The following is a 24799-nucleotide window of genomic DNA, read 5'->3' as shown; positions in this document are numbered from 1 at the left end:
GCCAGCCTGGTCTACAAAGTGAGTCCAGGACAACCAAGGATACACAGAGAGACCCTGTCTCGAACCCCCCCCCAAATATATATATTAATAATAATACCTTAGGACATAAAATATGCAATCCACATTTACTGAGCAATCGATGTCAAAGAGCCATTGGTTCGGCAGGGAGGTCTGAGGAGACCTGACCTTTTCTTTTTCTCTGCATTGGCCCCTTTGTAAGACAATCCCTGAGATAACACTGCAGTGTCAACTAGGAGATTGGCTGAAGCTTTTCCTGTGTGAAAACAACACAAAATCCCAAACCTCCAAAGTACGAGTCTTTCTTTCTTTCTATTAAGATTTATTTATTATGCATATTGTGCACATCAGATCATATTATAGATGGTTGTGAGTCACCATGTGGTTGCTGGGAATTGAACTCAGGACCTCTGGAAGAGCAGTTGGTGCTCTTAGCCACTGAGCGTTCTCTCCAGCCCAGCGCGAGTCTATTTCATGGGTGAATTTTGAGATGGGAAATAAGGCTACAAGCTGGGTCTGCTGCCAGTGCTGCGCTTCAGATGACAGAAAATATTCTGCGACACTTCGTTTTTGTTTTTGTTTTTAACAGTCAAGATACTTGTGGAGTTTCTCTTTGGTATAAGCGATCGGATGCTGAGAAAGGTGTTTCTTGTGACAACAGATTCCCCTCAGTGGCTACACTCAAGAACTCTTCTCGGAGGGTAACTGAGGCACGCATGGTTGGGAAAGGCCGTCCCTCATCTGACATCACCGGGCATTTTTCGATGCTGAGGGAGGGATGAGCTGCGGCTGAAGGCCTTCCCACAAGCACTGCACTTACATGGCTTCTCCCCAGTGTGAGTGACGGCGTGGCGGGGTGAGGTTCGTGCCCCAGCAGAAGGATTTCCCACACTCGGTACATTCAAAAGGCTCCCCCCGCCCCCCCCCCCCCCGCGCGCCCCCATGAATCAGCTTATGCCTTGTAAGACCTGACATGCGGGCAAAGGCCTTCCCACACTCCCCGCACACATAGGGCTGCTCCCCGCTGTGAATGCGCTGGTGCCTCTTGAGGTATGACCTGTGGTTGAGGGCTTAGCCACACTCCCCGCACACATAGGGCTGCTCCCCAGTGTGCATCACATAGTGGTGGGTCAGGGATGCCCTCCCTCCAAAAACGCTTTCCCCACACTCGCTGCACACATAGGGTTGCTGCTCCCCAGTGGGAGTCCGCTGGTGCCACAGCGGGTAATGACCTGTGCTTGAAGACCCATCCGCACTCAAGGCGCTCATAATACGGGTTCTGTCCACCGTGGATGACGTAATGTCTGAGGAAGCCTCCCCTGTGTCGGAAGGCCTGTCCGCATCCTGCACGCTCGAAAGATTTCTCTTCCAGTATGTCTCCCGCTATGCAAGACAAAATTGGAGCGATGGGGGAAGGACGTGCCGCATTCGCCTGCACTGAGAAGGCGTCTCGCCACTGTGGATCCGCAGGTGCTGGGCGAGGTGTGAGCTGCGGTTGAAGGTCTTGCCACACTCCGGGCACTCGTGGGGCTTCCCTCCAGAGTGGTTCTTCCCGTATCCGGCAAGGCGGTGTTTCTTATTAAATGCCTTCCCGCAGTCACTGCATTTGAAGATAGTTTCCGCTTCCTCCTGACCGAGCACTGGGCGCGTTTTCTCAGCTGTCCCTACACCACCCTGTGCGGGACTCGTTTTCCCAGGGAGCTTGTCCCCCCCAGCCCTCTGTCTCTTGTCTAAAAAGGCTTTTTTGAGCCTCTGATGGGCCATCTTGGCTTTTGCTTTGCACCCACTGCAAGCCTCCTGGGGTTCTTGGTGTTAACTCTCCCTGGAGTGAGGGTCCCTCGGACAGTTTGGCCTTACAAGTGGGGGGTCTTGTGGCCTGGGGCTTTCCACTGCCACCTAAAACAGATTCAACACACAACAGGGATGGTTAGTAAAGATAACACAGAAAACACCAAAACCATCGTGCTATTGAAAACACATCCGCCAAGAAGCTAAAAATAGTACCTCGATGCCTGCTATATTATCTTCTCAGCCTAGGTTAGCATTTTTCTTTCTTTTCTTTTTTTTATCTGTTTGTTTGTTTTTCAAGACATGGTTTCTCTGTGTAGCCCTGGCTATCCTGGAACTTGGCCTTGAACTCAGAGATTCACCTGTCTCTGCCTCCTGAGTGCTGGGATTAAAGGCCTGGCTCTTTTTGCCCTGTTCTCTGGACTCTATAAATACTGTGTAAAGGACTTGCTGTGGGGGAGACTGGGCTAGCAGCTAGAGGAGGGCCCTTTCTTTTGTTGTTGTTGTTGTTTTGTTTTTGAGGAGGGCCCTTTCAAGAAGTTGTTTTAACACTTACAGGCTGGCTGTGGCTGGCAGAGTGACAGACACCTTGGAGTAGAAGTCCTCTAGGTAATAACCTGATACCATACCCCATGGAAGACATGTAATACCTCAGGCAAAAGACAGTGCCCAGCATCATAGGAAATAACCTTCAAGTACCAGAGGTGCCCAAAATTCCTTTTAAAATTCATTATCGGAGCCGGACATGGTGGCACTGGCCTTTAATCCCAGCACTTGGGAGGCAGAGGCAGGCGGATCTCTGTGAGTTTGAGGCCAGCCTGGTCTACAGAGTGAGTCCAGGACAGCCAAGGCTACACAACTCTGTCTCAAGAAACAAACAAAAACAAAAAAACCAAAACAACAACAACAAGAACAACGAAAAAACAGTTGTTGTCTTGGAGGCTAACTGCCTCCTTCTGCTAACCTAGGCCTAGTCCTGGAAGCTCCTAGCCTCTGTACAATGTAATCTAGACCTAGAATGTTTTCAGCCCCTGAGACTTACTGCTTAGCAAGCTCACCCTTTACTTGTTCTTGCTGAGCTCTGGGCTGCCTGGTTCAGCTCAGCTGTTCTGGCTCAAACTCTTCTCCCAGCTGACTTATTCAATCTGGCTTCTCTCTCGGCCTGGAACTGCTCTGCTTGGCCTCAAACTAACTCAGCAACCTGCTCTCATCTTCTGGCTTCTCATTCTGGCTTGTTCCGTCTTCACCTGAGTTGTTTTTCTGTAATCCATCTCTATTGCTGCCTCTTCTCTGTGTAGAACAGCCTCTTAAGTAGCTTCCCTTTCCTCTCTCTTCTAGTGAGAGTTGGGCGTATCCTATTGTGTCAAATCTTCTCTGATTCTTTTTCTGCCACTCAATTAGACATCACTTGCAAACATGGGTGCTTCCTCCTACAAACTTAACTTTACCTTTGTTTATTAAAGGCATGTATCACTATGCCTGGATCTAAACTTTTCTTTACCTGATACTGGCTCTATACCAGGCTGGCCTTGATCTCAGATCTGCTTGCCTCTGTCTCCTGGATTAAAGGCGTGCTTGTATTCCAACTGGATCACACGGACCTAGATCTCTGGATGTGATCTCTCTCTCTTTTTTAAATATTTTATTTAATTTTAATTTATGTGCATGTGTTGGTGTAGAGATGTCAGGTCTTGGAGTTACAGATAGTTGTGAGCTCCCATGTGGGTGCTGGGAATTGAACCAGGGTTCTTTGGAAGAGCAGGCAGTGCTCTTAACCACTGAGCCATCTCTCCAGCCCCCCCTGGATGTGATATCTCTTGCCAGCCAGATCACATAGACATAGGTCTTTAGATATATGATCTCTTTCCAGAGCAGCCATGTTCTGTTTTATTTTTATTTATTTATTTATTTATTTATTTATTTTGGTTTTTCGAGACAAGGTTTCTCTGTGTAACCTTGCCTGTCCTGGACTAACTTTGTAGACTAGGCTGGCCTCGAACTCACAGTGATCCGCCTACCTCTGCCTCCCGAGTGTTGGGATTAAAGGCGTGCACCACCACCGCCCGGTGTACATGTTCTGTTTTAACATTCCTCTACACACATACCGCAGCCCTGGGGGCCCCAGGAAGGGCAAATGCTCTCTGAATAGAACTGATGTTCTTGGTCACTCCGGTAGTCAAGGTTCCTGAATAAACTGCTGCGAGAAGAAAAAAAAAAAAAAAAAGGCCCGGCGTGGTGGCGCATGCCTTTAATCCCAGCACTTGGGAGGCAGAGGCAGGCAGATCACAGTGAGTTCGAGGCCAGCCTGGTCTACAAAGCGAGTCCAGGACAGCCAAGGCTACACAGAGAAACCCTGTCTCAAAAAACCAAAAAAAAAAAAAAAAAAAAAAAAAAAAACTGGTGTTCTTGGGAGTGTGCATGACATCTCTTACTCTCACAGTCTCTGGACAGCCTGAAGATGGCAGGACAACCTTACAGCAACAGGCTGACGACAGAAGGTGTGACAGTCCCTGAGCAGCTGTGTGCCACAAAGCTCTCAGCTGTCCGCAGACACTGAAACGGGTGAGGAGAGGTTACATGCTGAGCCACTGAGCCTGCAGTCTGACATGGCGCTTACTGCTCAGTCACACTTACTGTGGTGGTGTGAATGACAGCATCCCCCCACCCCCACCCCCGCCCCATACGCATCTGAAAACATGTGTCCAGCTGGTGGCATTGTTTAGGGAGGCTTAGGAGGTATAACAAGGCTGGAGGAAGCGCATCACCTGGAGGTTTCAAGGCCCTTGCGCCATTCATTCCCAGTGTGCTATCTGCTTCCGGATTGTGGTTCAAGACTTGAGCTGCTCCAGCTGCCAATTCTGCTGCTTGTCATCTTCCTTTCCTGCCATGAGGGACTCTTATCCCTCATGAACCGTCAGCCAAATAGACCCTTTCCTTCTATAAGTCGCTCGGTCATGGTGTTTTAGCACAGCAGTAGGACAGTAATGAATACACTTACAACCACCAGTGTATCGTTCAGCGTCACTAGAGCCACAGAACTGGTGACGAAGGAAGCCAGGTTGCAAGCCCACGCAGGTGGAGGGAGGGCCTTCTGGGACAGTAGCTTATGAACCTGAGTCCTTCCCAGGAGCGGTGACGGTGGGGGAGGGGCTGGGAGACTCAAAAGAGCCCGGAGATCACAGGGCTCCAGGGCTCCAAATCCTCAAGTGATGCACTAAGAAGCGTCCCAGCAGAACACTCCCCACAGTAGAGTGGAGAGTGGGATATGACTTTCTCACATACTCTGGTGCCTCACCTTTGACCATGTCCCCTGAGGGGCAAACCTGGTGGCACTCAGAGGAAGGACAGCAGGTTACCAAGAAGAGACTTGATACCCTATGATCATATAGAGGGGGAGGTAATCCCCCTCAGGAACAGTCATAGGGGAGGGGAATAAGGGGAAAATGGGAGGGAGGGAGGAATGGGAGGATACAAGGGATGGGATAACCATTGAGATGTAACAAGAATAAATTAATAAAGGAGAAAAAAAAAGGAAAGAAAAAAAAAAAAAGAAGCGTCCCAGGAGACTGGAGAGATGGCGCAGCAGTTAAGAACTTGCTGCTCAGGCTGGAGAGATGGTTCAGAGGTTAAGAGCACTGGCTGCTCTTCCAGAGGTCCTGAGTTCAATTCCCAACAACCACATGGTGGGTCACAATCATCTATAATGGGATCTGATGTCCTCTTCTGGCCTGCAGGTGTACATGCAGGCAGAGCGCTGTATTCATAATAAATAAATAAATAAATCTAATTTTTAAAAAACCTTGCTGCTCTTTTTTTTTTTTTTTTTTTTGGTTTTTCTTGACAGGGTTTCTCTGTGTAGCCTTGGCTGTCCTGGACTCACTTTGTAGATCAGGCTGGCCTCGAACTCACAGCGATCCGCCTGCCTCTGCCTCTCGAGTGCTAGGATTAAAGGCATGCGCCAACACGCTGCTGTTTCAAAGGATCTGAGTTCAGTTCCCAGCACTCAAGGTACCTTCAGCTATAGGGGTTCTATCTAGTAGACTCTTGTGGCCTCTGAGAGCACCTACACATGTGTGGCATATACCCACAGACACACAAATAAAATCACACCTTTAGGGAATTAAAAAAAAAAAAGCTTCCCAAGAGATCCGTGGTCCAAACCTCCAGGCCCTCTCACCAGTCCAAACATGTGTGGCCTCTTTTTTTATTTTTTATTTTTTATTTTTTATTTTTTTTTGAGACAATGTTTCCCTGTGTAGCCTTCGCTGTCCTGGACTCGCTTTTTAGATCAGGCTGGCCTCAAACTCACAGCGATCCGCCTGCCTCTGCCTCCCGAGTGCTGGGATTAAAGGCGTGCGCCACCACTGCCGCTGTCGTCATGTGTGGACTCTTACCTAAGTAGGTGATCTCAAAGGGAGCTCTGCCACTGTCCACAGGGTTCCTGCACTTGTTCCAGGTGGTACAACAGCTCCAGTTTGGGAACAGGATGCCTTTGAGGGAGAAAAAAAAACCGTGTGGGGATTTTGGTGAAACAAAATAAAGACCCTCAATCTCACAGGATTTGGTCAGGACCTTGGAATGAAGCTGCTCCCATCAACGCACACACATGAAAGGTGACGCACGACCCAGAGACTAAGTTTACGGTGCTATACAAAACACTCCATCAGAGACTGACACTTGGCTGTCAATATCCCGCAGTAGGTAAAAGCACCTGCTGCCAAAACGAAGGCCCTGAGTTCGATTCCTGGGTGGAATGAAGAGAGCCGTCTCCCGCCACTTGTTCTCTGACCTTCAAACACACCACGCTGCAGCCTGCAAGTGCACGTGTGCATGCAAAATTTTACAAAATGTAACAGCCTTGGCTGTCCTGGACTAACTTTGTAGACCAGGCTGACCTCGAACTTACAGCGATCTGCCTGCCTCTGCCTCCCAAGTACTAAGATTAAAGGCATGCACCACTACCACCCGGCTACAATTTTTCTTTTCAAGACAGGGTCTCAGTATGTAGCTCTGGCTGCCCAGAAACTCATTTCTTTTTTTGTTTTGTTTTTTGAGACAGGGTTTCTCTGTGTAGCCTTGGCTGTCCTAGACTCACTTTGTAGACCAGGCTGGCCTCGAACTCACAGCGATCCGCCTGCCTCTGCCTCCCGAGTGCTGGGATTAAAGGCGTGCGCCACCACGCCCGGCCCGGCTTCATTTTTTTTTAATTAAAGATTTATTTATTATTTATACAGTATTCTGCCCACACATGTGTGCATGCCCACCACAAGAAGACACCAGATTTCATTACAGGTGGTTGTGAGCCACCATGTGGTTGCTGGGAATTGAACTCGGGACCTTCGGAAGACTGACACTTGGCTGTCAGATGGTACTCTTAACCTCTGAGCCATCTCTCCAGCCCCGGAAACTCACTAATTAGCAGGCTGGCTGTGAACGCATGGAGATTCACCTGCCTTTGCCTCCATAGTGCTAGAATTAAAGGCATGCGCCACCATGCCCAGCTGTAATAAATTATTACTCATATGGTATATACAGAGGATCACAGCAAATGTTTTAGGTGCAATGTGCCATGCTGCGCAAGATGGCACTCATCTGTAATCCCAGCACTTGAGAAAGGCTGAGAAAGAAGGACAGCTCGTCTACAGGAGAAAATCTTCCTCAAAAACAAAACCCTCCCCAAAAAGTTATCTGTTAATTCTGCTATAGCAAGAGACAATAGGCTGGCCAGTGGTGGCTCATGCCTTTCATCTCAGCACTCAGGAGGCAAAAAAAAAAAAAAGAAAAAAAAATCTCTGAGAGTTCAAGGCCAGCCTGGTCAACAAAGCAAGTTCCAGGAAAGTCATGGTTGTTACACAGAGAAAAACCTGTCTTAAAAACCCAAAACCAAAGCCGGGCGTGGTGGCACACGCCTTTAATCCCAGCACTCGGGAGGCAGAGGCAGGTGGGTCGCTGTGAGTTCGAGGCCAGCCTGGACTACAAAGTGAGTCCAGGACAGTCAAGGCTACACAGAGAAACCCTGTCTTGAAAAACAAAACAAAACAAAACAAAACAAAAAAACCCAAAACCAAAGCCGGGCACGACGGTGCACACCTGTGATCCCAGCACTTAGGGGGCAGGTAGAGGCAGATGGATCCTGGGAAGAGATCTCCACTGGGCTGGCCTATGGGCAGGTTCGTAGAGGCCTGCTTTAATTATATTAACTGACTGGGGAGACCCACCTCAGCGTGGGGAAAATCATTCCCTGGGCAGCAGTTCTGAAACCCCATCTCTCAAAGGTCCCCCCATCTCAACACCCTCATGTGGAAGAACAATCGTGCCCTCCCAAAAGCTTGGGAGACAAAGCCAATACGCAGCTGTATGCATTTTTTCTGATGGAAGTTTTTACTGAGATCTAATGTAGAGTTTTGAGATGTGCATGGCGGCATATGCCTGTAATCCCAGCACCGGGAAGGGTGAAGTAGGAAGATCACTGCTAGTACAAGGGCTAGCCTGGGCAATCTATAGTGAGGTTTCACCTCAAAAGATGAAAAACAAGGGCTAGCAAGACTGCCCCTCCCCCATAACCTCCTCAAACAGCATGGCCAACCAAGGACCAACTGTTCAAGTGCCTGAGTCTATGGGTACATTTCTCACTTAAACCACAGTGTGTGCACACCTGCACACCTGCGTATGTGCATGGGTGTGTGAGTGCGTGTGTGAGTGAGTGAGTGTGTGTGTGTGTGTGTGTGTTTGCTCGGATGCACACACAGATGTGCATGCTACCCCCAGAGGATTGCCCATGAGTTTGAGGTCAACCTGGGCTACATAGTTTGATTCCAAGTCATCCTGAGGAGCAGAAGGAGATATCTTGCTTTTTAAAAGAGAACCAGGTATCTGGAAGTTGCCCTTTGACCTCCACACAAGACACATATGTACCACCAACACATGTATACAAAATAAACAATATTCATTTTTGAAGCATTTTTGTTTTGTTTCTTTTTTTTAATTTTTAAGATTTTATTTATTATGTATACAGTGTTTGAAAGCCAGAAGAGGGCATTAGATCTCATTATAGATGATTGTGAGCCACCATGTGGTTGCTGGGAATTGAACTCAGGACCTTTGGAAGAGCAGACAGTGCTCTTAACCTCTGAGCCATCTCTCCAGCCCTTGTTTTGTTTCTTGAGACAGGATTTCCCTGTGTAACCTTGGCTGTCCTGGACTCGTTTTGTAGACCAGGCTGGCCTCAAAAAGGTGTGTACCACTAGGCCCAGCTAAGTTTTGCTTTTTTGTTTGTTCTTTTTGTTTCTGTTTTTCAAGACAGGGTTTCTCTGTGTAGCTTTGACTATCCTGTACTCGCTTTCTAGACCAGGCTGGCCTTGAACTCACAGCGATCCGCCTGCCTCTGTCTCCCGAGTGCTGGGATTAAAGGCATGCGCCACTATGTCTGGCTTTTTTTTTTTCCAAGTAGAGTAGAAAGCTTTACCCAGAGAGACCAGGAACCTAGAGACTTCCATTATCACCTCCCGGAACAGAGTCTTCTGAGCAGGATCCAGCTGCTGCCACTCCTCCTGGGTGAAAGCCACAGCCACATCCTCAAATGTCAGAGACACCTGGCCAAGTCAAACAGAGGCATCCGAGTTAGAGCAGAGGAGCTCGCCTATGCTTCACTGAAAGAGGCTAAGAGAGATGAAGGCCCACAGCATATCTTCAGGTCCCATTCTGAGACCCAGGGTTAGGAAGATGATGCTTGGGGAACACAGAGGTGTAGGGAGAGAGACCTCCTGTGCAAGAGTCATCAAAGCAAGCTGGGCGTAGTGGCTGGAGAGATAGCTCAGTGGTTAAGAGCACTGTCTGCTCTTCCAGAGGTCCTGAGTTCAGTTCCCAGCAACCATATGGTGGCTCACCAACCATCTATAATGAGATCTGCTACCCTCATCTGGTGTGCAGGCAGAACATTGTATATGTAATAAATACAAATTAAATAATAATAATAATAATAAAAAAGAGACATCAAAGCCTGGCCACTCACACCTCTAATCCCAAAACCCAAAGGTGAAGGATGGAAGACTGCTACCATTTCAAAGCCAACCTGGGCTATGCAACAAGCTCAAGGCCAGCCTGGGCTACTTGAGACTGCCTCAAAAACAAAACAACTGAGCTGGCAAGATGGCTCAGTGGGTAAGGTCACTTGCCACTAAGCCAGAGACCCATATGATGGAAAGAGAAGTGATTCCCTCAAGTTGTCCTTGACCTCTATACGCAGGCATGCACACAGTTGCATGCACGCGCACACACACACACACACACACACACACACACACAGAGGTGAGCACCCATAAGAAATAAGGTAAAAAACATAATAGACAAACAAATAAATAAATGTGAAAAAGATCACTACTCCAAACAAAATCAGAAAGACAGATGATAACAACAAAAACATGTGGATTATAAGATGCAGACAGTAAGGATTCTAGGAAATCAGAGAATACAGAAACAAAGATGAAGCCGAGTGTGGTGGCACACGCCTTTAATTCCAGCACTCGGGAGGCAGAGGCAGGCAGATGACTGTGAGTTCGAGACCAGCCTGGTCTACAAAGCGAGTCCAGGATAGCCAAGGCCACATAGAAAAACCCTGTCTCAAGAAACAAACAAACAAGCCGGGCGTGGTGGCGCACGCCTTTAATCCCAGCACTCGGGAGGCAGAAGCAGGCGGATCACTGTGAGTTCGAGGCCAGCCTGGTCTACAAAGTGAGTCCAGGACAGCCAAGGCTACACAGAGAGACCCTGTCTCAAAAAACCAAAAAAAAAAAAAAAAAAAAAAAAAAAAAGAAACAAACAAAAGTGACTTTTAGACATGTAAAAATTGCTTAGTCGGGAACAACACTACGCGAAAGGTGCACCTGACAACCAGAACCCAGTGACGTCACTCACTCGAGATAGCCAGGCACAGTCTTCGAACCCCCGGGAGGCCACTGGACAGTGTATAAGCCGAGACCAAGAGCATGCTCTGCTCTGCACATCTGGAGAGATGCCACCTTGATCTGCCCTGCAGCTGGAGGAGACTCTTCCCCCCAGGATCCTGATGTGCAAATAAAGACACTTCTGTTAGAGACTGGAGCTGACCTTAAGCTAAGATACACTGCACAGGTGAACAGCCTTTAGCATGTAGACATTGTGTGATGACCCTCAGCATATTAAAATACAACTTCTGCTATACAAACTAGATCTACCTTCTTGCTCTCGGACAACTCACAAATATATCAGGCTGGCAGCTTAGAGCTCAGTGGAGAAACCTTTGCCACAGGCTTCAAATGCTATCTGAAATTACGCTTACACACACACATGTATTTCTGGTGAGTGGAAGTTAACAGTCTGCTAAGCTAACACATCCAAATGTTTCATTATTTATGTTTCCCAGTGACGTTAGGTCAGACACTGAGGTGGGCAAGGAATAGCTATAAAGAGGTTAAACATAGCCCAAGATAATTAGTAAACAGGGTCTTGGCCTGCAAAGTCCCAATCCCTTCTCATTGACTGGTGTTCTAATCAGTCAGGTGTCGCTTCCTTCTGGAAACTACCGTATAGTTCAAATAGCATCTTCAGGAGCCATCTAGAACCAATGACGACTTAGGTAGCCCCATTGCACCCCCCACGCCCTCCAAAAAAAAAAAAAAAAAAAAAAAGACATCGGTTACAGTTCGGTCCAGGGTCGCCTCAACCTTCCGACGAGCAGCAATTTAAAGCTCGCAACTCACTCACCTGCGCGTTGTCCTTCCTGGATGATGCCATAGTCGGACTTTTCGGGGGTGGAGTGAGGTGGATGGAGCACCTTGCAAGCCTCGGCTGAACCTCTCCACGCCCGTCCGGCCTTGGCCAGGTGACCACGGAAATCGGCTGGACACGGGACAGCGCGATCTTCCGTGGAAACGACAAACCAGCCCCAACCGCTGCCCTTGGCTGCAGCGAGATGAAGGACAAGGGCTGAGAGGTCGCAGATCGCCGGAGGACCAGACCACCCAGGTTCGCACGGACTTCCGGAAAGAATTTTTATTTTCCGATCCTTCAGAATCCGGGTACAGGCCTGGAAAGTGACCCTAGGCTCCCCGCATTTTGTTCCCTCTAAGAACCAAAGTGCTGGGGCAACGGAGTCTAGGGCTAGCAACCCGGAAATACACCCCGTCCCGGTCCACCATTGGGCCCGCTGGCAGCATAGTCTTCTGGGTAATGTAGTTTTTATAGGTTTTCCTGTGTCCTGCCAGACTGGTAGCTTCCACCTAGTAAGTCTCGCTTAGTGTGAAAGGCGCTAATGGTCCCAGTTTCTCTCAAATGAGGAGACATCTAGACGTCGGAGTTTATGGGGAAGACCGACAGTCTTCATCCAGGGAAATAGAGCTTCGGAGGGTAGAGGGATTTGTCTATTTTAGGGCTGGTGCAAAGGAGCAGATGGATCCTGACACTCAGCTGATCTCATGATTTGTCCTTTTCAGATACTTCCTCCCAGGATTGTCTTCTGAGCTGACAACAGACGTTGTAGCTTATGGTTTTTCACGAGGAGGATGCTGGAAGCCTTACCTCAACATATCTTATCTGTCATCCTTACTATCCTAGGTCTTGTGTGGTCCAGAACAGTCTCTACAGATGCACCCGTTTCTGGAGGGTAGGAGGTTTAGGGGTCTCGGGGGTCAGTCTGATAAGCTTCTAACATACAAACGTAACTGTGTCAGCTAGGCAGTTCAGCCTATGTCTGAACACTGGGAATGGACCTAAGCCTGCGTTTATACATTTGTGACTTGTGAGTTCTATGGGGTTGCTCACACTTTTAATCCCAGCATTCAGGGCAGTGATTCAGGAAAATTACCATAGACTCCATGCCAACGTGGCCAACACTGTGAGTTTCAAGCCAGCCTGGGCTAAAGAGCTCTCCCTCCCCTGTCTATCCCCTCACCAGACCCTCTCTCCTTGCAGAGATAGGCAAATTCTACACTCTCACCTTGTAGCCATGCACGGAGGTCTTTGCCTATGATTTTAGCGCTTGCAAAGTAGAGATAGGAGGACCAGGAGTTAAAGGCCGTTCATACTCAGCCCTGTAGTGAGTTTGAGCTATGTGACACCTTGTCTCAGAAAGACCAAAACCAACAATGAAAGATGTCTATGAGACAACATTCTTTCAGGCTGGAGAGATGGCTCAGAGGCTAAGAGCACTGACTGCTCTTCTGAAGGTCCTGAGTTCAATTCCCAGCAACCACATGGGGGCTCACAACCATCTGTAATGAGATCTGGTGCCCTCTTCTGGTGTGCAGGCTGAAAACTGTATACATAATAAATAAATCTGAAAAAAGAAAAAGTTTTAAAAAAAGAAGAGCTGGGCGTGGTGGCGCACGGCTTTAATCCCAGCACTCGGGAGGCAGAGGCAGGTAGATCGCTGTGAGTTCAAGGCCAGCCTGGTCTACAAAATGAGTCCGGGACAGTCAAGGCTACACAGAGAGACCCTGTCTCAAAAAACCAAAAAAAAAAAAAAAACCAAAAAACCATGAAAAAAAAAAAAGAAGAAGAAATTACGTTCTTTAGGTTCTGCACATGAATGTGATTATCTAGTTTTGGTGCCTGCTCTGAGTCACTTCACATAATGGCCTGTTCTTTCATTATTTTGTATGGCTGAATAATATTCCATTATATATGTATATCAAAATTTCTTTACCCGTGAACGTATTGGTAGACTCAATGTCTTGGCTATCCTGCACAGTGCTGTAACAAACCTAGAGTAAAGCTGCTTCCTCACCATCTTGATTTTATTTCCTAATGTATTTTTGGTGGCGGCGGCGGCGGCGGCGGTGGTGGGTTTTCTGTTTGTATTCTTTGCTAGGGTCAGGGTGTTATTAACATAGCTCAGGTTGGTCTCAAGCACATGACCTTCCTGCCTGGAATCTTCGGAGCTCGGATTACAGCAGTGCACCACGAAACCTTCTTCTGATCTCGCTTCCTTTGGATATATAACCAGAAACGGGAATGCTGGATTTTATTTTTATTTTCTTTGAGACAGGATCTCACTCTGTTGTCTAGCCCGACCTTCCAGACTCCCTGTGTAGCGCGTAGGCTGACCTGGATCTCAGGGTAATTCTCCTGTGAGCCTCCCCGCTGTTGGGTGTATAGACTTAAAGCATCCTCTGTTGTAAATTTGTACTTTGTTAATGTTCATTTTTGTTTATATTTTTTTGGGTCTCTTACATATATGCATATGTCACGCACATATTATATATTATATATAAAGTGTATCTGTGCACATATATTGCTGATCACATGCTGCATTCAGTATATAAACATATTTGGCATAACGATATGTGTAAATTTGAGTGATGGTGGTGCATGCCTTTAATCTCAGCACTCAGGAGGCAGGGACAGGTGGATTGCTGTCATTTCAAGGCCAGCCTGGTCTACAGGGTAAGTTCCAGAACAGCCAGGCCTGCCTGTTAGACCAAGAAATTCTAACTCAAAATATGTATAAATTAGTAAACCAATAATTACGTAACATGTAAATGATGAATATGTAATAAATAATAAAATATATGATTATGATACTATGTGACGGTGTATATTTTATGTATCATATGTGTGCACTTGAGAATTGTAAGTAAGGAGGGTCCTGAGGCGAGTGAAATGGCTGAGCGTGTTAAAGGCACCTGTCCCCAAGCCTAACAGCCTAAATCTGAAACCTCGAACCCATGTGGTAGAAGGAGAAAACAGATTCCCAGGAAGTTGCCCTCTTCACCACATGTTTGCCGTGGTGTGCCCGCACACATACACAAACACAGAACAGAGTGAGTGATGAAATAAATAAGCAAAGGTAAACAGATAAGTGTAAATTTAAAGAAGACATTAGAGAAAAAGAAAAGGAAGGCATTGCATCTGACAGTAGTTTTGTCCCCTATAGGATCATATGCTTCTTTCAAATTACATTTTATGTGTTTATTTATTTTGCATGTGTGAGTGTGGGCGAATGTGTGGTAGATGCATGCACGTGCCGAGGCAGGTCCAAACGTAGCCGGACGATGCGAAGGAGCAGGTTCTCTTCTACTGTGTGGGTCCCAGGGAATAAAGTCAGCACAGCCTTGGCGGAAGTCGCTCTCCCACTGAACCATCCCGCCAGGACCCAAGGCCACATAGAATGGCAGTTCTAAGACACTCAAGGGTGCTAATAGTGGAAGGTTGCGGAACCTTTAAGCCTTGAGGCCTGCCTTGGCCGAAGTAGGTCAGTGAAGCTGGGTCCTGGAAGTTATATCCCAGTTGTATCCCAGCCAGGGTCTTTCTCCTGGTCCTGGGAGGCAGCAGACCTAACTGACTCAGCTGGCGTACCTTGATTGGGTTAAGCCTGAGCCCAAAGCCACCTCTCCTCCTCCTCCCTTTAGTGATTTCTGTCAGGTGTTCTGTCACAGTGAGGAGAAAAGTATTTATTAATTCAGCCGGGGCAAATACAGAGCACTAGCGTGGGGGAACTGTCTGTATCATATGTGTGTTCTGAAGAAATTCTGGTCTTTGTGGTGGTTCTTTCTCAGGTCCAAGCAAATCGTCCTCCGTTGGGTTGTCTTGGCTTCCAAAGAACAAGAAATGATTCCCAGGTGAGGTTTGTTGGGTGTTTTTGTTTTGTTTGGTTTTGGTTTTGGTCCCGTCTCCCCCCCACCCCACCCCCCCACTTGAATTTAGTGTCTGGCAAATAACATTTTTTTTCTACAACAGTTATATCCCCCAGCCCCTCTGATGAGGTTTTTGTTGTTTTGGTTTTTTTGGAGTTTGTTTTTGTTTTTTTCGAGACAGGGTTTCTGTGTAGCCTTGGCTGTCCTGAACTCACTTTGTAGACCAGGCTGGCTTCGAACTCAGAGATCTACCTGCCTCTATCTCCTGAGTGCTGAGATTAAACACTGTCCAGGACAGCCAACGCTCTGTATAACAGAGAAACCCTGTCTCGAATACCAAAAAGAAAAAAAATTATATATTTTATATAGGGGTGTGTTTTGCCTGCATGCAGTTATGTGCCACGTGTGTGTGTCTGGTGCACACAGAGACCAGCATAATGCATTGGATTTCCTGGGACTGGAATTAAATGGTTGTGACCATCTTCTGTGGATGGCCGCGTGGACACGAGGAATTGAACCCAAGTCCTCTGAAAGAGCAGACAGTGCTATTAGAACTGACCATCTGCCCAGCCCCTGGTTTGCTGTTCTTGAGATGAAGACTTGTTATATTGCCCAGGCTGGGTTTGAACTTATGGTCTCAGGTGATCCTCTTGTCTCAGCCTCCTGAGTAGCCTGGGCTTCAGGTACATGACACATGTCTGCCACTCAGCAAACATTCTCTCTCTCTCTCTCTCTCTCTCTCTCTCTCTCTCTCTCTCTCTCTCTCTCACTCACTCTCTCTCTCCTTTTTTTGGGGGAGGGGGGCGGGTTTCTTGAGACAGGGTTTCTCTGTATAGCCTTGGCTATCCTGGACTCACTTTGTAGACCAGGCTGGCCTCGAACTCAGAAATCTGCCTGCCTCTGCCTCCCAAGTGCTGGCATTAAAGGCACGGGCTCACTCAGCAAATATTTGTAAAGTGCCTTTTGACCAACAAGACTGAAGTGCACACACAGGCACACACAAGACTGAGAATGGAACTCAGGGCCATCAGGATGGCATTCATTTCCTCAAACACTAAGCTAAATCCTCAATCCAGCCCATTAGAAGTCTTTTTTTTTTCTGGACTCTCTTTGTAGACCAGGCTGGGCTTGAACTCACAAAGATCCCCTGCCTCTGTCCTCCACCCTAGTGCTGGGATTAAAGTCGTAAATCACCACGCCCAGCTCCCATTAGAAGTCTTCAAAGCCAGGCCCAGGTGGCCCATGCCTGTAGTCCTAGCACTCAGGGAGCTAGAGGCAGTTAGATTTCTGTGAGTTCAAGGCCAGCCTGGTCTACAGAGACTCCAGGACAGCCAAGGCCACACAGAGAAACCCTGTCTGGGGTGAGGTGGGGGGCAGGGAGGGGAGCCTTAAAAGTTGAGAGAGGGAGCCAGGAATAATGACACATGCCTGTAATTCAGAGTTGGATATGGGAGCATCATCAGTTCAAGGCTAGTCCAGGGTGAGATGGCCTGCTGCTTGGGTTTGATTCCTGGGACCCACATGGTAGGACAGAACTGACTCCCACAAAAACTGTCCTCTAACTTCCACCTATGAATTGTGGCACACACACACACACACACACACACACACACACACACACACACATACACACACACACTAATTTCAAAGGGCTGGGGCTGCTAAACAGATGACTCAGTACTTAAGACCATTTGCCCTCTTCCAGAGGACCTGAGTTTAACCCCAGCATCCATGCTGAATGGCTCACACCTGCCTCAGTTCTAGTGATCAGGTGCTCTCTTCTGGCATTGAAACAGTCCACACACATGAACAACGCACAGACACACTGAAACAGAAAACTTTTTATTGAGGGGGATTAACAGCTGGGAAGAGGAAAAGGTGGGCATCTTTTTCTGATTTGAAGTCCTTGTACCTCCCCACCTCTCTGGATTTTTCTTGGTTTTATTTGAGACAGGGCTTCTCTGTGTAGCCTTGGCTATCCTGGACTGGCTTTGTAGACCAGGCTGGCCTCAAACTCACAGCGATCCACCTGCCTCTGCCTCCTGATCCCACCCGGGACTAAAGGCGTGCACCACCATGCCTGGCCTCTCTCAATCTTTCAAGGGAAAATAATTTATCTCAACTGGTGGGTTGGAAGAAAAAGCAATCTGTAATGGTATCCCCAACCAATGAATTTCCTGTTTTGGTTTGGGGTGGGGTGGGTTGTTTTGTTTTTTTTTTTAAATCCAATTTGTTGTAAAACTTTGGCTGCATCTGAATTGCCAAGTCAGCTATGAATGGGCCTCCCTGGCAAAGCCAAGGTCCCACAGGTCACTGGAAGATAAAGTACCAGAAGATAAGCATCCTGACTCAGTCCTTTGTAGGACTGGTAGTAGAGGGCAAGGCTCTTATACTAACCCAGGTTAGCCTGGAATGTACCTTTTGAACACTGAGATCATAGGCCTGAGCTACAACATCTGGCTAAGAGAGTCCACCTGCCATTCAGGAAGCCAAGTGTAAGCCGGGGGTGGTGGTGGCACACGCTTTTAATGCCAGCACTCGGGAGGCAGAGGCAGGTGGATCGCTGTGAGTTCAAAGCCAGCCTGGTCTACAAATTGAGTCCAGGACAGCTAAGGTTATACAGAGAAACCCTGTCTTGAAAAACCAAACCGAACCAACCAACCAACCAACCAAAATCCCACCCCCCCCCAAAAAAAAAACAAAACAAGAAAGCCACGCTTAGACGTTGTTAACATAAGTGTTCAATAGCCTAGGAAAGGGTAAAGTGCCTACCCTCCAAGTCTGAGGGCCTGAGGTATAATCCCACAGTTCTAAAAAGCTAGGGGCAGTGGTGTGTACAGCGATTTGACAGCTGAGGAAGGAAAGATAGGAGGACCCTGGGTTTGCTGGTCGTCCATTCTGGTTGAATCAGAGTCTCTGAAAGGTTATGGTGAGGAGAGAAGAAGATACCCAGCATCAACATCTGGCGCCCCCCCCCACCCCCACCCCCGCACAACACATATACACACACACACATCAGTGTTTACATACAACAGTGTTCACCAAGCGCTTGGGAATTGAAGGCCATGTCCATTTCAAGTGCAGTACTCGACTCTTTAAGTTCATTAAAATCATGGTGAATTTATGAATTGTGTTGCGTGGGCTCACCTAGTATGTCATGTTTATTCTGAGGCAGGGCCTGTGTAGTCCTGACTGTCCTAGAACTTTCTAGACCAGTCTGGCCTCTAACTCAAAGGTCCACCTGTCTCTGCCTCCTGACTGCTTGGATTAAAGATATGTATGTGCCACTACACCCACCCCGTCTTTTTTTTTTTTGTCTTTACGTATTTATTGGAGGGTGGGATGTGGCTATGTGCGGGTCAGAGGTCTCAGTTCTCCCCTTTTCCCATGTGTCCCTAGAATCAAACTCAGATCATGAAGCACCTTTAACCTGCTGAACCATCCCCCAACCATCTCACGCTAATTTTTTTGAGACGGGAGTCAGTATAGCCCTGACTGGCCTCAAACTCCTGGTCCCCTCTCTCCCCCACCTCCTCAGTGCCGTGATTACAGGTTATGCGCCAGCACGCCTGGCTTATGTGGCGGTGAAGACGGGACACAGAGCTTTCTGTGTGTGACATAAGCAGTCCACTGAAGGGGCCTTCGTCATCAGTCCCCTGACTCTTTTTTTTTTTAAACGTTAGAAGGGAGTTATTTATCAGAAGCATGTTCTGGAGCCGTGGGTCTCAACCTCCTTAAAGCTGCAACCCTTTACTACAATACACCGTGTGTTGTGGTGACACCCCGACCAAAAAATTGTTTTTGTTGTTACTTCATCATTTGTGCATTATGAATAATGCACACAGCTGTCTTTGGCTACCCCTGAAAGGCCCAGGAGTCGTGATCCACAGGTTGAGAACTTGTTCTAGAATAATCTCCTTTCTTATTTATTTATTTGTTTATTTATAAAGTAGCGGCACTGTCTGCATGTACACCTGCATGCCAGAAGACGGCATCAGATCCCTTTATAGATAGTCCCTGGGCCACTATGTGGTTGCTGGCAATTGAACTCAGGACTTCTGGAAGAGCAGAGAGTGCTCTTAACCACTGGCCCAGCTCTCCAACCCATAAGAAACAATGGTTTTAATACATTGATAAAAAGAGTAATTTTTGGAAAATACAATGAAAATACTTTGGACACCATGAGCAAGATATATACACACACTAACAAAATAAGACATTCCACACACTAGGTAAATGTTTCTCAAACACTTAATTGTATCAGTATCGTTTCTGAACCTGTTATAACATTGGACTCCAGCGTTTGGACTTGTAATCAGTTCCTTGCTGTGCTGTGCTGGTTCAGAATGACACTTAAAAAAACAATTGTGCAAGCTTGGAGTGATGGCACACGCCTGTAATCCCAGCACTCCGGAGGCAGAGGCAGGCGGATCGCTGTAAGTTCAAAGCAAGCAAGCCTGGTCTACAAAGAGAGTCCATGATAGCCAAGGCTACACAGAGAAACCCTGTCTCAAGAAAACCATTGTGAGCCGGGCGTGGTGGCGCGTGCCTTTAATCCCAGCAGAGGCAGGTAGATCACTGTGCATTCGAAGCCAGCCTGGTCTACAAAGTGAGTCTAAGACAGCTAAGGCTACACAGAGAAACCCTGTCTTGAAAAAAACAAAAACAAAACAACAACAACATCAAAAAAGAAAAACCACTGTGCTTTGCTCATGTGGCTAGCACATATCCTGAAATTATAATGAAGGCCAAGAGATATCTTAAGTGTTTAAAAGTGGGAGCTGCTCTTACAGAAAATTAAGTTCAGTTCCCAGTACCCAAGTCAGGCAAGCTTGTAATCATTTTTAATTCCTGCTCCAGGGTATCCTATGCCTCCTGGGGAACCAAGCTTGGATCTTCTATAAGAGCAGTGTGCACTCTTAACTACTGCGACGTCTCTCCAGATCCCTTCTTGGGTTATGTTCTAACGAATGACAGTCTCAAGACGATGAGTTTTATTAACACACGCGACGAAATCCAAACAACAAACTAGGGAAAGTACCATTTAGCTACGTAGGGAAGTCTTTAAGTTTCTGTCTTAAAGCGTTGTTTCTGGGTTCTTCTTCTTGGCTTTTGATTTTCGTTTTGCTTGTTTGTCTTGCTGTGCTTTCTTCTTCTGTTGTAATTCTTCATTGTGAGCAGAATTTATATAGCTGTAAAGCACTGTTAGGGAAAGATCTATTTCCTTCTTTTCCTCTTTAGAAGTACTAGTGAGCTTGCACTCCGATGCCTTTTTCAACAGTTCCTCAAAAATCTCATCACGCATGTAAAAAAAAATGTACCCGGCCTCATCCCTGTACTCCTGAGTCAGGGAATCTGGGATCTCAAACACTTTGAGGTCACTATACAGGTGCCATACTCGTCTTTGAAAGTCATACACGTCGCTTATGTAATGGCCTGAATTTGGGGAGTCCCCAAAATGGCTGACGACACTGACCAGCCTGTATTTGTGAGGATCTTCTCCCATCTGTGAACTTTTCGACCCCCCGATGGCATTTACTGTGCTGCTGCTTTCTGTACCATCGTTAGTAGCAGACCCCGATGCTCCAAGGAGACGTGGGTCATTTTCCTGAACTCTCCATTCTGAATGGCTACTCGGGTCCTTCCCTGTGTCTTCCTGAGTACTAACACTCGGAAGTGACGCCTGCAGAAGCAATTCCTTCTTCTTGACTCCATCCCCGGGGTTCTGGTGGAGCTGGCTGGCCTTTTCCTGAAAGCCTTCTGGATTCTTTTGTTCTTTAAGGTCACAAAAATACTTGGACAACTCAGTGGCAGTGTGACGACCATCTGACTTTCCACGTACGTTAATTCTCTCACAGTGCTGAAGTTTTGGATCCTTGGCTACCTCTTGAAGACCTGGGTTTTGGAATCGGATAGGCTCAGAGATGGTAGCGGTTGCGTCAGGTGCTAGCCAGGGCAGCTCGCTGAGCATCCTGTTTGCCGTCTTCACTGGTGCTGGCTCCAGCCTAGAACTGCTTTGCAGGTCTCTCTGCGGCCACCCCTCACCTGCGTCTTCATCCATTCTGATTCGTACTCCAGGATCTGCGTCGCCTCTAACTATGGGATCACTGGATTCTGAAGTCACCTGCGTAGACGGCACTGGCTGGCTGAGTATCTCAGGCAGCAACCCTTGAGAGACATTTGGGAAAGCGTGGAACCTATTGGGGCCTGTATTGGCCAAGGGAAATGGTGGCTTCCTGTTTTCACGGCCAAGGGAGGAAGATACGTATAAATACTGAGAAATCTCCACTGGCTGCTTGTTCTTCGTCAGCACCATCTCCGGGGTAACTTGGTAGCGTTTCAGGTGGATAATGAGAACCTTGGGGAGTCTTCTCAGTGAGTACCTGAGAACGGAATTCTTGTTCTTGCATTTCTCGCAGTTACGCTCAATTTCCTCCGGCGTAAAGAAGACATCAAAACACTCTTGAATCGACAAAGGGGGTGCGCTTGTCCCTTGGCGCAGGTCAATAGACAGGTAGCTGCTCACTTCCGTTTTGAAAATAGCCTCGCCGCAACCATCACAAACGATGGATTTTTGCAGCTCCATCTCAAAATTAGCACCCACCGGGCACACAAACCGTCTGGTGACGGCGGTGCCATCGTGAGTCGGGAAAGATGATTCCTCGCCTTCCTTTTCCCTCATGGTAACCCACATGACATTTAGTCTCTCCATGCTCAGTTTCAACTGCTCCAAACACAGACTTAAAAACTCATGGGCGTCGTTCTGCTCGTTGCTCAAGAACGTGTCCGTAACCATGGAGATGGACCTCATCACATCCATGAGGACGTTTCCCTTGGCGTCTACGTCCTGAATGTCTTTCAAGACAAGGAGCAGGCCTAAGGGCTTGAGAAGGTCGCTGTGGGGAACAAAGTCCCACGGGATACCTTGTGTGAGCAAGTCCTTTACGAAGATCGGAATCCCGAAGACAGACTGCAAAATGGAATTCATGTAACAGGTGTTTCCCAAATTGGGGAAGCCTTGGCGTTTTAGTAGCTTTAGGCAAGGGGTAGGAGAAGCTTCGGCCGTGTCATCAGGCTCAGGGTTGCCAAAGAAAGTGGGCTTTTCCATCGATTGCGCCCCTTTGCCTCCACGCCTGGAGCCGCCAGCTCTCTTGCGTTTCTTTTTTGGCTCAAGAGCGCTTCCTTTGAGAATGTCCTCGTTCTCGTCTAGGTCTATGCTAGGTGAGGATTCTGCCTTCCTCTTTTCGTCTTTTCCTTGGCTTCTCCCCGCAACGTGACTGCCTGAGGAGTTCGGCTCAGGAAGCGGCATGTTCTGGGAGAGCAGTACCGTACTTCCTGGGGTGGTCTTCGTGGGTCCACAGGATGGCCCCTGGTGCTCTCTGCAGAGTGGGTCGAAGCTTTCAAGAATATCCCGACTGCTGTCGGGCTCCAAGGGTTGGTGAGACTCACATGGATTAAAAGAACCCAGGAAGGACTTCAAATGCTCAACATCTGTGGAGGATAACCTGCTAAGAAGTAAAGAACTCTCATCTCTCAGTGCTAAATGCAGCTGATACAATTCCAGCTCAGAACCTGTAACCGCCACATCGACAATATTATCACCCAGCGGGAAAACCCTTCTCCTTTCTTCCAACTTGAAGAAAACCACCAGATTAACTATCTGATTTCTTTCCGCTATTTCGACGACTGCGTCTTTCCACTGAGATGTCCTGGTGCGCTCGCTCCGGCTCTTGCTTCGGACTTGGACCAAACACTGGATCTTTAGACGAGCCATTCCCTCTTCACAAATACAACACGTACAATCTAAAAACAAAACACAAGAACACAGCACATCGATATTCTGACTCAAAATGTACTCATTGAAGCCGGGCGTGGTGGCATAGACCTTTAATCCCAGCACTCGGGAGGCAGAGGCAGGCGGATCAATGTGAGCTCCAGGCCAGCCTGGTGTACATAGTGAGTCCAGGAAGGCAAAGGCTACACAGAGAAACCCTGTCTCAAAACAAACAAACAAACAAAGAAACTCAAAACCAAACAAATAAGAAAACACAAACAACTCTTTGACCATAAGGCTTTAGCTCTCTCTTCATGCCTCAACTAAAACACAATGGAAAAAAACTTACATTTGTTAGCCGGGCGTGTGGCACACGCCTTTAATCCCAGCACTCGGGAGGCAGAGGCAGGCGGATCGCTGTGAGTTCGAGGCCAGCCTGGTCTACAAAGCGACTCCAGGACAGCCAAGGCCACACAGAGAAACCCTGTCTCGAAAAAAACCAAAAAAAAAAAAAAAAACCAAAAAAAAAAAACCAAAAAACAAAAAAAACCCCAAAACCAAAAACAAAACAAAACAAAAAACCTTACATTGTTTACTATTTTCAATTGTGCTTATCGATTAGAATTTAAAATTTGAGTTACTTATATCATTTTAATAAAAAAAATTTAGGTGTGTGTGTGCGCATGTTCAGTGCCCTCAGAAGCCAGAAGAGGACACCAAATGCCCAAGAACTAGAGTTACAGGCCGTTAACTCCCCAGTGAAGGGGCTGGCTCGAAGCTAAACCAGTCCTCTTTGTAATAGAAGGATCCAGAGGGTCCTAGAAACCTACAAGAAGAACATTACGTTGGGCGGATCTGGGCCCAGGGCTTCTGCTCAAACTGTGGCACCTGCCAAGGAAAATACGTGCAGTAAACTTCGAATCCCGACCCAGATCTAGCCAATGGATAGGACAGTCTCCACGGTTGAGTCAAGAGTGGGGTCTGACTTTCACACGAACTCTGGTGCCCCATATTTGACCACGTCCCCTGGATGGGGAGACCTGGTGGCACTCAGAGGAAGGACAGCACGTTACCAAGAAGAGACTTGATACCCTATGAGCATATACAGGGGAGGAGGTCCCCCTCAGTCACAGTCATAGGGGAGGGGAGTAAGGGGAAAATGGGAGGGAGGGAGGAATGGGAGGACACAAGGGATGGGATAATAATTGAGATGTGATGTAATATAATAATAATAATAATAATAATAATAATAATAATAATAATAATAATAATAATAAAACAGTATGTGCCTCAAGCAGCCCCTGTCTTTGGTTGGCCATTCCCTCGATCCTTGCTCCATCCTTGTCCCTGCACATCTTGTGGGCAGGACAGATTCTTGGGTTGAAGGTTTTGGGGGTGGGTTGGTGTCCATATCTCTCCATTGGCATCTCCTGCCTGGCTACAAGAAGTGGCCACTTTAGCCGGGCGTGGTGGCGCACGCCTTTAATCCCAGCACTCGGGAGGCAGAGGCAGGCGGATCGCTGTGAGTTCGAGGCCAGCCTGGTCTACAGAGCAAGTCCAGGACAGCCAGGGCTACACAGAGAAACCCTGTCTCAAAAGACCTTAATAT

At 47.5% G+C, this 24799-nt stretch overlaps 2 protein-coding genes across 2 annotated transcripts in view; both read right to left on the bottom strand.

The window, feature by feature from the left end:
* Positions 1–300: 300 nt before the first annotated feature.
* LOC311590936 (uncharacterized protein) lies at positions 301–12658 on the bottom strand (the record flags this gene model as incomplete). The annotated part of the gene is made up of 6 exons (XM_084770228.1): positions 301–1914; positions 6201–6296; positions 9272–9398; positions 10720–10867; positions 11548–11882; positions 12647–12658. 6 exons carry the CDS (start codon positions 12656–12658, stop codon positions 1673–1675), a joined length of 960 nt encoding a protein of 319 aa, XP_084626354.1. The 3' UTR covers positions 301–1672.
* A 4584-nt stretch (positions 12659–17242) lies between these two features.
* Positions 17243–24799, bottom strand: part of LOC311591210 (ubiquitin carboxyl-terminal hydrolase 29-like) — a gene marked incomplete at its 5' end in the record, with an annotated part of 136338 nt that continues 128781 nt past the window's right edge. The window contains one exon of the mRNA XM_084770597.1: positions 17243–23219. Within this exon, the coding sequence (XP_084626723.1) occupies positions 20494–23219 (2726 nt within the window). The 3' untranslated portion in view covers positions 17243–20493. The remainder of the gene's footprint in view (positions 23220–24799) is intronic.

This window comes from Acomys minous (genome assembly GCF_964271855.1).
Source record: "Acomys minous genome assembly, chromosome: 20".
NCBI lineage: Eukaryota > Metazoa > Chordata > Mammalia > Rodentia > Muridae > Acomys > Acomys minous.
Note: the sequence above shows the minus strand (reverse complement) of the source record. Positions and strands in the feature narration are given on the sequence as shown.